The sequence below is a fragment of the Zingiber officinale genome, chromosome 7B, assembly GCF_018446385.1.
Source record: "Zingiber officinale cultivar Zhangliang chromosome 7B, Zo_v1.1, whole genome shotgun sequence".
NCBI lineage: Eukaryota > Viridiplantae > Streptophyta > Magnoliopsida > Zingiberales > Zingiberaceae > Zingiber > Zingiber officinale.
In genome coordinates this window covers 95,059,781-95,075,855 of record NC_055999.1, presented here as the reverse complement: position 1 = coordinate 95,075,855, position 16,075 = coordinate 95,059,781, and the positions used below count along the sequence as shown (strand labels likewise).

General features: G+C 39.2%; 1 protein-coding gene across 1 annotated transcript in view; it reads right to left on the bottom strand.

The window, feature by feature from the left end:
• Positions 1 to 12,328: 12,328 nt before the first annotated feature.
• LOC122004560 (zinc finger MYM-type protein 1-like) overlaps positions 12,329 to 16,075 on the bottom strand; it is a 10,537-nt gene continuing 6,790 nt past the window's right edge. Inside the window, exons 2-5 of the mRNA XM_042559426.1 lie at positions 15,774 to 15,837; positions 14,787 to 15,278; positions 12,977 to 14,702; positions 12,329 to 12,519 (exon numbers count right to left, since the gene is read on the bottom strand). Of these exons, the coding sequence (XP_042415360.1) occupies positions 12,329 to 12,519; positions 12,977 to 14,702; positions 14,787 to 15,278; positions 15,774 to 15,837 (2,473 nt within the window). The remainder of the gene's footprint in view (positions 12,520 to 12,976; positions 14,703 to 14,786; positions 15,279 to 15,773; positions 15,838 to 16,075) is intronic.

Below are 16,075 nucleotides of genomic sequence, written 5' to 3'. Positions count from 1 at the left end.
TGACCACAGAACAAAGTGTTGAGGTGCAACATACTCAACACATGAAGGTCCCCTTCATCCCGATTGGAACTGTGATAATCAATCACGTGGAAAAGTCAGAGAAGTTCAATGGACTGAACTTCAAGAGGTAGTAGCAGAAGATGTTTTTCTACTTAACCACGCTCAATCTGGCTCGGCTCTTGATCAAGAACCCTCCCAAGCGTGCTGAGGATGCTGATGCACAGACCATTAGTGTAGTAGAGGCATGGACTCATTCTGAGTTCCTTTGCCGAAACTACATCCGCAACTGTCTTGCCGACTCACTGTACACAGTGTACAACATAAAGAGAATGGCTAAGGAGCTGTGGGAGTTCCTGAACAAGAAGTACAAGACAGATGATGCATGGGCCAAGAAGTTCATAGTGGGTCGATTCTTTGACTAAAGATAGTTGGCTCCAAGATGGTGATCAACTAAGTCTAAGAGCTTCAGGTGATCTTGCACGAAATCCATTCAGAAGGAATAATTCTGAGTGAAACCTTCTAGGTGACTGCTATCATTGAGAAGTTGTCTATAGCCAGGAAGAACTTCAAGAACTACCTGAAGCACAAGCAGAAGGAGATGAATGTAGAGAAACTCATTGTTAGTCTTCGCATCGAAGAAGGAAACAAGAGTGCATAGAGAAAGTTGTTCTCTCAGGCTACTATGAAAGTCAACGTGGTCGAGCACGGTCAAAGGTCAAAATGGAAGAACCCTAAATCTTCCAAAATGGGACCAGAGGAGGCATCAGGAAGAACAAGTTATCTGGGAAGTGTTCCAACTGTGACCAAGTTGGTTATAAATCTTCGGAGTGCAGAAAGCTGAAGAAGCAGGAGGCTAACCTAAAAAAGAGACTAGAAATGGACGACCTCTACGCTGTGGTATCTAAGTTGAACTTGGTGGGTTCAAACCCGCGGCAATGATGGATCGATACTGGAGCCACCATACATGTCTGTTACAACAAGGAGCTGCTCCATAACTTCAAAGAAGTCAATGGAGATAAACTGTTCATGGGAAACTCAGCAACCTCAGACATCATCGACCAAGAAAAAGTGATACTGAAGATGACCTCGGGCAAGGACCTTACTCTGACAATGTGTTGTATGTTCTGGAGATTCAAAAGAATCTATTATCCAGATCACTATTAAGCAAGCATGACTTTCATATTATTTTTGAGTTAGACAGAGTTGTATTGTCTAACAATAGGATGTTTATCGGGAGGGGTTATGTATCTGATTGACTATTCAAGCTCAATGTAATGGCCATTAGGCCTCAGATACATAAAAATGAAAGCTCTTTCACTTATATGCTTGAGTCTTTATGTTTGTCGCCTAGTAGACTAGGACATGTTAATTACGATGTGTTACATAGATTAATAAACATGCAAAACATATCTACATTCCACCTTGATCCAAAACATAAATGTGAGATTTGTTTTGAAGTGAAAATGACAAGGTCATCCTTTCAACATATTAAATGAAGTAACGAACCACTTGAATTAATTTACACTGACGTATGCCACCTAAAAGGTATGACAACACGTTGTGGTAATAAATATTTCATCACTTTTATAGATGATAATACAAAATACTATTATGTGTATCTTCTCAAAAGTAAGGATGGAGCTATAGAAAAATTTGTTCTCTATAAAAAATAAGATTGAAAACCAACTTAATAAAAAGATTAAGGTGGTTCGAAGTGATCGAGGCGGTGAATATGTATCACCGTTCGCTCAGTTGTGTGCTGAATATGGGATCAGACACGAAATAATAGCTTCTTATACTCCTCAGCAAAATGGAATTGCTGAGCATAAGAATTGAATTCTAAAGAAGATGATGAATGCTATTCTATTAAGCTATGGACTGCCAGAGTTCATGTGGGGGAAGCTGCCAGAATTAAATAAGGTGCCCCGCAAGAAAATATATAAGAGCCCTTATGAATTATGGAATGGACGTCAACCCTCCTATAAATATTTACGAATGTGGGGGTGTCTTGCCAAAGTATTGGTGCTTGATCCGAAAAGGATTAAGATATGACCAAAAACTGTTGATTGCATATTTATTGGATATGCACATAACAACAGTGCGTATCGATTTTTTGTGTACGAGTCACAAATACCGGATATACATAAGAACTCGATAATAGAATCGAGACATGCCTCGTTCTTTGAGCATGTATTTCCGTATAAGACCTGAGAGGATGCTAGCTTCTCAAGATGGGTATGTGAAACACAAGGCGAAGGAGATGATGATGAACTAGTTAAGGTTAAGCTTAGACGAAGTAAAAGAGCTCGGGTAGAAAAATTCTACAGATCGGATTTTATCACTTTCATGTTGGAAAGTGAGCCCCGAAGTTACTTAGAAGCAGTAAGCTCTTCTGATAGACATCACTGGAGAGAGGTAATTGCATATGAGATAGAATCTATCTTACAAAATTACACTTGGGAATCCTCCAGGAAGTAAATCACTAGATTGTAAGTGGATCTTTAAGAAGAAAATGAAGTCAAATGACACAATTGATAAGTATAAGGATAGATTGGTAAGAAAAGGATACCGACAACGAGAAGACCTTGATTACTTTGATACATATTCTCTCGTGTCAAGAATAACTTCCATTAGAATATTGTTGGCTATCGTTGCTCTCTGAAATCTCGAAATACATCATGATGGATGTAAAGATAACTTTTCTAAACAAGGATTTAAAAGAGGAAATCTATATGAAGCAACCTGAGAGATTTTATGTGCTAGGACAAGAAAACAAGGTTTGTAGATTAGTAAAGTTATTATATGACTTGAAACAAGTATCAAAGTAGTGACATGTGAAATTTGATAATATCATGAAGGAATATGGATTCAAAATCAATGTGTGATAAATGTGTCTACATAAAAATCATAGAGAATGACTATATCATCTTGTGTCTATATTGTTGGGATTCAATCAAAGTCTCACATTAAAAAGATTTAGTAAATCATAGGGTTAAAAGGATGTAGGATATCTCCATTGGCATGAGATCTTTTGGTAAAACCCAAGAGCAAAGCCATGAGGGTCTAGGCCCAAAGTGGACAATATCATGTCATTGTGGAAATATGTGGACATCCTTTGGGCACAACAAATGGTATCAGAGTCATGCTCTAGACCAGATGTAATGTGGGGTGGCCTTGAACGAAGTTAAGGGTAAGCTCGAGGTAAGTCAGGTTGACCGGATGTTCGTGGGGAACCTGGAGTAGGTCAAAGTGACCAGATGCTTGCAGGGAGGCCTAGAGAAGGTCAGGGTGATCAGATACTTGCGAGGAGGTAAGTAGGTCAGGATGACCGGATGCTCGCAGGGAGACCTGAAGCAGGTCAGGGTGACCGGATACTCGCGGATAGGCCCGAAGCAGGTCAAAATTGACTGGATCCAGCTGCTTACGGGGAGGCCCGGAATAGGTCAGGATGACCGAATGTTTGTGGGAAAGGCCCCGAAGTAGGTTAAGGTGACCGGATACTCGCGGGGAGGCCCAAAGTAGGTCAGGATGACTGGATGCTTACGAGGAGGCCTGGAGTAGGTCAGGGTGACCAGATGCTCATGAGGAGGTGAGTAGGTCAGGGTGATCGGATGCTCGCAGGGAGACCCGAAGCAGGTCAAGGTGACTGAATGCTTGCGAGGAGGCCCAGAGTAGGTTAAGGTGACCGGGTGCGGATGCTTGTGGGGAGGCACAGGGCAGGTCAGGATGACCAGATGCTCGTGGGGAGGCTCAGACCATAAGAATAATTGTGGTCCTTCATTTAAGGGGAGGATTGTTGGGGTTCAATCAAAGTCTCACATTGGAAAGATTTAGTAAAGATCATAGGGTTAAAAGGATGTAGGATATCTCTATTGACATAAGACCTTTTGGGTAGAGCCCAAGAGCAAAGTCATAAGGGCCTATGCCCAAAGTAGACAATATCATGTCATTATGGGAATATGTAGACATCCTTTGGGCACAACATATATGTAGATGACATACTTATCATTGGGAGTAATAATAAGATAATTAAATCCACTGAGGACATGTTGAACTCAAGATTTGACATGAAAGACATGGGTCTAACTAATGTGTTTATAGGAATCAAATTTCTTAGAACAAAAGAAGAACTTGCTCTTAGTCAGTCCCATTATGTGGATAAGATTCTTAAGAAATTCACCAAGGATGATACTGTGTTGGCACGAACGTTGATAGATACGAGTCAACATTTATCAAAAAAATTGAGGTGAAAGTATCTCTCAGATAGAGTACTCTCGAGTGATTGGAATTCTGATGTACTTGATGAGTTATACATAGCCAGACTTGGCTTACGCAATAAGTAAATTGAGTAGATACACGAGTAATCTCGTTGTTAAGCATTAGAACTGGATAACAAGAGTACTGAGATACTTGAGATATACTCGTGAATATGGACTGCACTATACGCGATATCCTACTATGATCGAAGGATACAGCGATGTGAGTTGGATATCTGACATAAAAGACTCTAAGTCTACGAGTGAATATATATTCACTTTGGGAGATGCAGTAATTTCATGGAAATCTTCTAAGCGAATGGTAATAACCAGATCCATGATGGAATCTGAATTTGTAGCTTTTGACAAATGTGGTGAAGAGGCTGAATGACTACAGTAATTCTTAGATGATATTCTGAGATGGCTGAAACCTGTGTCAGCAATTTGACATAAAAGACTCTAAGTCTACGAGTGGATATATATTCACTTTGGGAGGTACATCAATTTCCTAAAAATCTTCTAAGCAAACGGTAATAACCAGATTCATGATGGAATCTGAATTTGTGGCTCTTGACAAATGTGGTGAAGAGGTTGAATGGCTACGACAATTCTTAGATGATATTCCTAGATGGCCGAAACTTGTGCCAGCAATTTACATATATTACGATAGTTAATCATCAATCGGTCGAGCATAGAGTCATTTGTATAATGGGGAGTCTAGACATATATGTCGTAGACATATAATACCATTAGACAACTACTCTCAATGGGAGTTATCACTATTTACTATGTAAAGTCAAAGGATAATTTAGCAGATCTATTAACCAAGAGGTTAAACAGAGAGTTAGTTGCAAATTCATCACGAGGGATGAGTTTGATGTCGTTATCAGCGATCAGTGTAGAGGACACTAAACCTATGCTGATTGGAGATCCCACGAATTAAGTTTAAAGGGACAACTAATTTGCATTAACTAGACACACTGTGTGAAATAAACCAAAAAAATAGTGACTTGATCAGGGTAAGCTGATGGACTTTTAATGATCAAGAAGAGTAGATGACGACTCTTGAAGTATCACCTATGCGAGAAAGAAGTGGGGTCACTTCGAAGAGAATTGGAGGTACAATTCTTAAAGCTTCTTACAAAACTAAACGTGATCATGGCTAAGAACGAATACACTCATGAGAACTGAGTTGTATTAGAAAGAGTTTTGGGTGAGATTTGTTAATGCTTACATAAACGGCAGTACAATTCAAGGATATCATGTCTACTGTCAGTCAGTAAGTAAACAAATCTTCATAAGAGAATGTTTAAAGGGTAAAACCTACCTATCCTATAATTGACTCAACTGTTGAATGCTATCACATACCTTATTTCCATTGTAGGAGATTGTTGGATATATGTGAATGGAAAAGAGGTGGAAGAAGCATGAAACTCCATTGTGAATAAGACTTTAGTCCTACATTGAGAATTTCAAGGCATATTAGTTGGTTTATATTGATTCACATGCATTGATGATATGAATAAATACATGGGGAGAGACTCCCTTCTCACGCGTGGGTATGCAGGGGGTGCAAATCCAAGGCCCGGATTTGCACTAAACCAAGTTGACTCGTGTCCAGACACGACTTGTGCATGTCGAATGCCGGACCGGTCAGGGAAAAATTTGCCCAAGTGGAACAACCAACATTTTGCCACATGGATTCTTTTTGCTGTTCAAGAAGGTAACGGAAGCATTAATCATTGCTAATGGTGATTTTGTAACCTCCCGAAAAGTAATGGTCAACTATTAATAGCCGCCGACTTTCATTAATCCCTAGGTATTGAATGGCCATTATTCGTCATTTAATGTGTTAGAGTGTATACTGAAAGCCTAACCTTTTGTAGACATTTATTTTGAATAAAGAATCACATTTGGTCAAATTATCTACATTTATTTATAGTTGTTCAATTAATTTATATTGTAGATAACATAATATGTGGTGTCACATACAGAAGATAATGTTATCAGTACCTTATAAATTATAAACAGTAGCTCACGACCAAGATGGAAAGGAACAAACCATTGGAAGGTCGTAGTGTAATTAGATATTAGTTTATCTTAACTATATAATTACACTGGTACACTTAGAGTGTATTGAGTAGGACCATTAGAGGTCGTTTCTTTTATACTGACTTTATAAAGGAACAAAGACCTCAGTTATTATGGACGTGTGTGCTCTTAATCCTAATATAATAACAAGCACATATATTTGTTATTTATTTCTTTAATTTATCAATGGGTGAGATTTAGTTTGATAAATTAATAAGCCCGATAAGTTGAGAAATGATATCACTTATAGTGTGTGTTGTTGATTATAAAAGGAAACTGTGTCCTAGAAATCTAGGTTGAGAATGCCCCCAAGAGGAGCTCATAAGGATTGTCATGTTAAACCCTGCAGGTGGACTTAGTCCGACATGATAATAAGGCTGAGTGGTACTACTCTTGGACTAAGATATTAATTAAGTGAGTTGTCAGTAATTCATTTAATTAGTGGACATTCATTATCTTAAACACAGGGAGACTAACACACTCATAATAAGAAGGAGCCTAAAATATAATTTGGGATTGGTGCGGTAGTTCAATAATAGTTCTCTAGTGGAATGAATTATTATTGATAAAATTAAGTTGTGTGTTCGGGGCGAACACGGGATGCTTAATTTTATCAGGAGACCAAAACCAATTCCTCCTCTCGGCCCCTATCGTAGCCTCTTAGTTATATAATACTATACCCACCTATACCCACCTTCATACCCATGTTATAGGGGTCGGCCAAGCTAGCTTGGGGACCAAGCTAGGGCCGGCTAAGCCTTGGTCCATGGGTGGCCGGCCCTAGCTTGAACCCAAGCTTAGGTGGCCGGCCCTAATAAAATAGAAAAGAATTTTAATTTTAAAATTTTCTTATGTGGAAGATATAATTTAAAAGAGAGATTAAAAAAAATTAAAATATCTCTTTTATAAGTTTCTACAAAAGATTAAGAAAAGAGATTAAATCTCTTTCCTTATTTGTAGATTAAAAGGATATTTTATTTTTCTTCTTTGTAAATTATCCACATGTTGAAAAAATAAAATTATAGAAATTTTTTTTCAACCATGAAGGGATTTTAAAGAGAAATTTTATTTTTTTAAAATTTCTGGAAACAAATAAGGAATTTTAATTGGTTGATTTAAAATTGCCTTGTTTGCTGTTCCATGATGTGGCCGGCCATGACATGGGCTATTAGGGAATTTTATTTAATTTTTCCTAATTAGTTCATGTCAAGGAAAGTTAAGAAAATTTTATTGTAACTAAATTTCCTTATTTGCCAAGGCTAAGTATTATAAAAGAAGGGGTTGGGGTGCCTTCATGAATAACAACCTCTATTCTATTTTCTCCCTCTTTTCTTCCTTGGTGTGGCCGACTCCTTCAAATTCTCTCCTCTCCTTGGTGTGGCCGAACCTCTCATCTTTCTTGGAGATCAAGTGGTGGCTGGATTTTAGCTTGGAGAAGAAGGAGAGAAAGCTTGCATCCCTTGGAGCTTGGTTGGTGGAATAAGTTCTTCTTCCTTAGGGTTATTGTGTTTGGTCGAAACTTGAAGGAAGAAGAAGAATGTGCTAGGTGGTTCTCGTCTCGGAAGATCGTTGCCCACACAACGTCCGAGATTAGAAGAGGAATACGGTAGAAGATCAAGAGGTCATTATTCACAAAGAAAGGTATAACTAATAATTATTTTCCGCATCATGTTAGTTTTGTTTCTTTGTAAAAATACCAAATACAAGAAGCATGCGATTCTAGTTTTTCGAATTAGTTTTCGAAGTTGTGTTCTTTTGTTTTTTTTTCCTTGTGATTTGATTGTTCTTAGCGGTTAACCTAGGGTTACTATAGGAAGGTTAAATATTTAATTTCCTTAAAAGGCTTTGTCTAGGCGGTGGTGGTTGCTCCCATATCCAAGAAGGCCAAGTGCCTCGCCATACAGTACTGGAAGCCTTTTGGAAATAGATATTTAATTGTCTTCGTGACCTAGGTGATTTGGATTGAACGTGTTAAGTTCTGCAGGAGATCCAAGTCTAAACCTAAAAGAACAAATAAATTAAACTTAGGATCAAACGTGTTAAGTTCCGCAGGCGATCCAAGTTTAATTTAAAAGAACACATGGTAGCTAGGAAAAGGTTCAGACCTTTGTACAAAATTTTTGTACAGTAGAACCGTTAGGCTTTCCGAGTAGCAACCAACATAATGTTGGTAAGGGATGGTGCTCCTATATAAAGGGAGATCATGGTCTTGAGCAAGACACACAGAAAAGAAGAAGTAGCTTTCCACCTCCATTCTCTTCCTCCTCTGTCGTGCAACTCTTGCTCGGTGAAGTGCTCGTGATAGTAGTTGGGTATCACTCAATTCGCCGTGACCACTAATACTTTGTGGGAATCATGGTTAATCATTCTATCCTTAGGAACATATGATTCAAGTAAACCTCGAAGCACAGCCAGAGGTGGGCAAATTTATTTCAAGGAAACTGCGACCTTCACAGGCCTCGGTCCATTCGCCCGCTCATATTCTTCACCCGCTTGTCTCATTCTATTGCTCGGGCGGCACTGTTCATGGACTACTCTTCCCGGTTAGCCAATTTGCCCGGTTGATCGCTCTTCTTGCTCAGCTAGTGTGCTCTACTCGCTCGGTCGCTCGCCCGTTCGACCATTCGCTCACTCGACCGCTCGCTCGGTCGTTCGGCCTCTCTACTCGCCCGTTCGCTTGTTCAGTCGCTTTACTACTTTGCTCGACTGGCCACTTGTCTGCTTCACTCATCCGACCGCTTGCTCACTCGATCACTCGATTTTTCTACCTGACCGGCCAAACACTTGCTCGGCCGCTCGCTCGCTCAACTACTCGGCTATATATTCGCTCGCCCTCTTGGACTGCTCAGCTTCACAACCCGGTCGACTATACTGCCCGCTCAATCGATCTGCCCGCTGAGCCTCTCTGTCTGCTCGACTAGTCTGCACTCATCACTTAACAGAAACTAGCTCTTGCTGGCAACCTAAGATTATCAGCTTAAGTCATCTCGACAGATAAGTTGAATTTAATTTTGTGTATTTATATTTGGCTAATTCCCAAGTATTTCTGGCAGATTATCCAACAGTTTCTTCCCCTGCGTCAGCTGGTGTCAGAGTCTTAGATCAATGGTTGATCATCGTAGTCAAGGTCGTGGTCGTGAAAGACAGGTTCTGACTGAGGAAGTCTTAGACCAAGATCGAAGAATATCCTATGTGCTTATTGAAGATCTACAGAGACAAGTCACGGAGTTATCTCAGCATCTAGTGGCGTAAGATCTTGAAAATAGTGACGTGCATGGTTGAGGTCGTGATAGACAAATACCGATTGAGGAAGTCTCACACTACGATCGTAGTGCCCAAAATCTTAAAAGTCGTATGTTCTTTTATTTTAATTTGGATAAAATTTTATTGAGAAAGATATGGACGATAAGATTGAAATAGTCAGTGATCTAATTTTCAACGACTCTCCAGCAACAATATCTCCGACACGATCCCTACTCCGCTCTACAATTTGACCTATCTACTACTTCGCTGCGGCAGGGAACCAGTTGCACGAGAGACTTCCTGCTGACATCGAAAGCACGCTCAGCAATCTCCAAGTTCTCCTCTTAGGCAGAAATAAATTCACCGGCCAAATTCCAGCTTCCATCACAAATTGCTCCGGCCTAAGAATACTCGACGTCTTGTACAACGATTTCAATGGCCACTTGCCGGCCAAAATTGGCAGATTAACATTGCTCACTGTATTTAGCATAGGTGTTAACCATTTTGAAGCCCAAACCAGAGAAGACTAGAATTTCTTGTCTTCATTGATAAATTGTTCTTGCTTGCAAAAGGCCTACCTCGACCACAATTACAAGCTCGTTGTTGGCACGCCTTACAATACATTGTGAGGCCCAATTCCAGCAACAATCGGACGCTTGCAGAGCCTGACATACTTTGTGTTGCCCAACAATTTCCTCTATGGTGCATTCCAGAAGAAGTAGCCAGCTTAACTGTTTTTTCTTCTGATTTGGGAAACTTAAAAAACGTGCAAAACTTCCTTGTGTATGGAAATAGATTACAAGGACAAATATCGAGCACACTTGGCGACTGTAAGGCGTTGGAGTACTTGGCGTTGGATGCCAATTTCTTCCAACGTAGTATACCTTCGGCTCTTGGCAACCTAGCAGGACTCAAAGGCCTAGACCTTACAGAATTTGAGCTCTTTATTTTCAATCGATCTCTCTTTCAATCATCTAGAAGGTCCAGTGCCGACCGAGGGCGTCTTTAGCAACATTACTCTCATGTCAATCGTTGGGAATGATGGGCTCTGCGGTGGTTCACAAAGTCTCCACTTACCTGCATGCCCCGCGCAACCTCATGGAAGAAGACGCTCCATATCGGTTCCACTTGTGGTTGCGATTCCCACTCTCTATTTTTGTTTATTCTCGGACATCGCCCCTGTTCTTGTTTATTGTAGGAAGAAACATAACAAAACATGATTTACATCATCAACTTCTCCCTTCGATGGGCAGAGCCCAATGGGTAGAGGGTGCAAAGCCGGTAGAATAAGACAGTACAGAGCCTCATGGGTGGAGGGTGCAGAGCCTGTAGCCATAAAGGAAGCAGAACTTATAGTAGTAAAAGAGTGCAGAGCCCCATTGGTGGAGGGTGCAGACCCTATAGTAGTAAGGGGAGTCGTGCCCCTAATGTCTGATAAGAGAGTTGTGCCCCTAGTGTATGATTGGACAGTTGTGCCCTTAGTCTCTGATCGGAGAGTTGTACCCTTAGTCTTTGATCATGGAGCTACCTCTTAGTGTCTGATTGAGGATCTAGGGCCCTAGTGTCTGATCGAGGATTTAGGGCCCTAGTATCTGATCATGAAGTTAGACCTTTACTCTCTGATCGAGGAGTTGTAGTGGATCCTACGGTCGGAAGGGAAAATATAATATAATAGAAAAACTGACCTGCTTACCGGCTGAAGATATGATTCGATTTCTTGACTCCCGAATACCCGTGGAGTGAGGAGAATATAATGTGTTCGTTGAAATCCACTAGGGTCATGATGATGGCAGAATTTTTCGATGTCATCCATCTTCACGTTCTAGATTAAGCGAAGTTCCCACAGACGGCGTCAAATATGATTCCATCCAGAAGCTAAGAAGATAGAACGACCGAAATAATGTGGCTAAAATGCAAACTAAATCGCCATCACCCTGGAAGGAGAAGGGGTGATAAACTGTCTTCTATATTGATTGAGTCGTCAGAAGGTCTCCAATCAACGTTATCTGCAAACAGCGACCGGATTACCTGGCCCTTGGCAACCTGATGCTCGAGGCAAATCTTACAAATATATAAGGAACAAAATAATAGTAGAATAATGAAATGAATAAATAATGAGTACGGAGACATACCCTGACCTAGAGGGACGCCTACTGGTAGACTAGTGAGTTGGTTGTAAAGCTGATCAAGTCGTCATGACCCGGAAGAGTAGGTGAATGTGAGTTGGATGAGGAACTGGGTTCGGAGGCGACGACATGGAGTCGAATGTGGCATGGATCTGGAAGGTGGTACGCAGTTGAAATACAACAGCGGCATGCAGGCTGGAATATGATAGCGGCACACAGGCCAGAATATAACAGCAATACACATGCTTGATAATACCAGTAGTTCACAGGTCGTTACGACGATGTGAAGGCAGGAACATACAATTGGCGTGAAGGCCAAAACACAATATCAAGATAAGACAATGGTGACCTAAAGGTCGAATCGGCATCGGGATTGTATGACGGCATAAATCAAATTAGTCGGGTGAAATCATATCCAGGATCGTTAAAACAAATATCACTGCGCTAGCCACGGATCGGTGCCACGTCGACAAACTAGATTCAGCAGCGGGGGTGTCGGCAGATTGAACCTGACGATGACGGAGATCGACAAACAGAAGCGGCGTACGCTTGTGGCGATAGTGGGATCTCGACGACGACGATGGTCGGAGGTGGTCATGCGAGCTATTGCTCTCACGCGAGGCGGCAGTGTGCTAGAGAGAGACGGGGGAGGAGGTCATTGGCGTGGACCGGTGACACCGGAGGCGGCGTGGGGAGGCAGCGTGCATAAGGCAACGGTGGTGATGGAGGAAAGGGGCAGCTGACCTCGAAGGTGGTCGACTTTGGAGGAGAGCAGAGGCGGCGATCAGGGCCGGTCCTAAACTCTGAAGGGTCCGGTGCAAAAAAAAAATGGGCCCTTTAAATTCAGATAAAAATAATAAAATCAATACTATATAATAATTCATCAACAGAACACATTAACTAAAATTCATAATAATGAAAACATTATATTCAATGTTGCTAATACTCAGTATTAGAAAATGAAAAAGAATTATTACAATTAACTATGAAAAACTGATCTTCTTGCAGTTTTATTTGCAAAGTCATCGATCAATTTTTCATAATTGAGTTTTTCTAAAAACTCACTCTCAATCGAAATCATAGCTAATGCATTCAATCTTGTTTGGGTCATGGTTGATCTCAAACAAGATTTCAACAACTTCAATTTAGAAAAGCTTCTTTCTGCAGATGCGACAGTCACCGGAATAGTTAATAATATCCTGTATGCAATGAATGAATTCGGGAAACAATTCATTCTTTGCAAAAAAATTAGTATTTCACTTGCTGTTTTTGTTTCCTTTGGTAGAATATGTTGTATGATTTTCAGTTCTTGATATAAGTCATCTCCATCCAAATCTGAAACATCTTGTCTTGTACCATTTTTTCTTTGTAGTTTCCTTTCAAGATTCTTACAACGAGCTTTCAAGTCCTCATCCATCAATGAACTCAACTTTTCAGCTGTGAAAAGAAATCCAAAAAGATCTTCATATTCCTCATATTGCTCAAACCTTTTCTTCAATGAACCAATTGTTTGATCTACTATGAACAAGAAATAATGAACTCTAAAAGCTTCCTCAGCAGATTCTTGAGGTAGAGGTAGTTTCGAAGACTCATATGTAACCTCATCAAAATGCCTTTTTCTATATATTTGTCCTTGTTCAGGAAAAACGGGATCAATCTCCATTGTTGAAGCAAGTTCTTTTGCTGTATTGATAGCTTGTCCAAATCCAGATTCTCTATACTCTTCAAAAGAAGCAATTAACCCCTTAATCTTGGTCATAGCAACGTCAATAAGCATGTTTTCAGATTGTAAGCTTTTGCTAACAATATTAACCTTACTCAATATCTCATACCAAATAATCATACCCACTAAAAACTCAAAATTTCCAAGTTCAAATGTTGCTAAAGACTTAGCTTCACTTCTTATTTTAGAGTCAGTGTCTTTTTCTTCTACAACTTGAAGTAAAGCTTCTCTGATTTGTTGAGCTTGAAGTACCACTGCTTTTACACTTTCAGTACGACTTTCCCATCGAGTGATTGACAATGGCTTGAGAGTTAAACCTTTTACCGTTACATGATCTATCAAAATCTTCCATCTCTTTGTAGAATGAGAAAATATTGTATAAATCCGTTGTACTACTCCAAAAAAGTCTTTCGGTTTTCCACAGGAATTTGCAATATCACAAAGCGTTAAATTCAAACAATGACAACCACATGGAGTATACAATGCTCTGGGATTTATATCCAATAATTTTTTTTGTACGCCTTGGTGCCTCCCTTTCATATTTGCCCCATTATCATATCCCTGTCCTCTCACATTATCAATATCAAGATCAAAACTCTTCAACACATTTTGCAGTTCTTCAAACAAGCCTTGTCCTGTTGTATCATCTACTTTTAAAAATCCCAAAAAGTATTCTTCTACTTTCATTGGGCTTGTAGAAACATCAACACATCTTATAACTAAAGTCATTTTCTCTTGGTTACTAACATCAGGAGTGCAATCAAGTATTACAGAAAAGAACTTAGCTTTTTTAATGATTTCAAGAATAGAACTCTTTATTTGAGAAGCTAACAAGCATATCAATTCATTCTGAATTTTGTGGCTAAGATAATGATGATGTGTATTTCTTTCAATATGTTCCCTCATCACTGAGTCCCACTCAGCAATCATCTCAACAGCAGTCATAAAATTTCCATTGTTATCATCATAAAGTTTCTCATTACTACCACGAAATGCTATATTTTGTTTAGCCAAAAATTTCACAAGTAAAATTAATCGATGTAATACCTTCCTCCAATGCTCTTTTGCCTTCTTGATTTGATCTTGAATAGCATGATCAATTGTTGTACCCTTCATTAACCTGATATGCAACTCAGACCAACTAACATAATAATTGATATGCTCAATACTTGTCTCATGTTCTTTAAGTCTGCTACTAAGATGCCCCCAATCACAGTATCCCTCATTTGCTAGTTGACTTGGTTGAGGCCCCCTTTTGAACAACTTGCAACAAAAACAAAATGTTTTATCAAGTGCTTGTGAGTAGACCAACCAATCTCTATGGTGCTTTTAACCATTTGGCAAAACCCGAGTATAGAAATCTGAAGAGAATCGTCTATTTGATTTATCTTTGGGACCTTTCCCTGTTAATACATCTCTTATAGGGCCCTTTTCCACTAATTGATCCTTCCACTTGGGATCTAAATTCTCCCAATTTGTAGGATCAAAAATGTCAAGTGGAATTGATGAACTTGGTTCTTCATTCACTTCATAAATAGCATCATTATCACTTTCAGAATAATTATTTTTAAAGTCTAAGTCATCACCACTTTCATTGTCTTCAATCTCATTCACATCTCCCTCTATATCATTTTCAATGGCTAAGCCTTCATGTAATTCATTATCATTGTTTTCTTGTTTTTCTTCATTAACCAAATCTTCAAGTGATGAATTTTTCGATTCTTTGACAATAAATCTGTCAATTGCCCCTCTTTGAAACTCAATAAATTCTTCAACTCTTTTTTTTTTCCGCTTATCATGTCCTGATAGATACTTCCTAGTATCAGACATTCTAATTTTCTACAAAAAAAAAAAAAACAACATATGAGAAGTAACTTTGTAGATAACATATTAACATTTATCATGGACATAGAAGAAAACAACATGCTAATTGCTAATTAAAACATATGAGAAGAAAAAATATGATTCATATGAAGATACAATAGTCCAAATAGAGGGGAAATTGGAAGAATTGAAAATCAAAAAATTTACCTTGATTATCTTGTGAAAATTCTTAAAGTTTAGCCTAACAAAAGATGTCTCTAAAAAAATTGTAAAACTGCAATACTGCATCATCAATAAGAAGAAAGGAATTGCATAACTTTAACTTATAAGTGTGCTGTAACAAAAGAAAATCAAATATTTGCATGATTATGAATGCTAATTGCATGTCATACTACAATCGAATGACGAATATGTAAATAATTAGCTTTATTTAACAGGTAATATTAGTATGTGTCGAAATTAGAAAAAGGCCAAAAGCAAAAGCAGAAAAATATCAATGCATGAGCTGACCTGATTTAATTGTTGACCTTGAGCCTTCGAAGTTCGGACTTCGGCCGTTTGGCGAGCAACAAAACTGCAAAAGCAGAAATTAGAAAAAGGCAAACAGCAAAATTAAAGCAAAAGTAGAAAAATATCATGTGCTGAGTGCTGACCTGATTTAATTGTTGACCACGTCTCTGTTGAGCCTTCGAAGTTCGGCGAACAACAAAAGTAGAAAAAGGTGGCACCTTTAGGTTTAGTTAGCGAAGATGGAGAAAGAAGTATCGTTATTTTTTTGGCACTTTTACAAAAAAGCCCATAGTAATTTATAA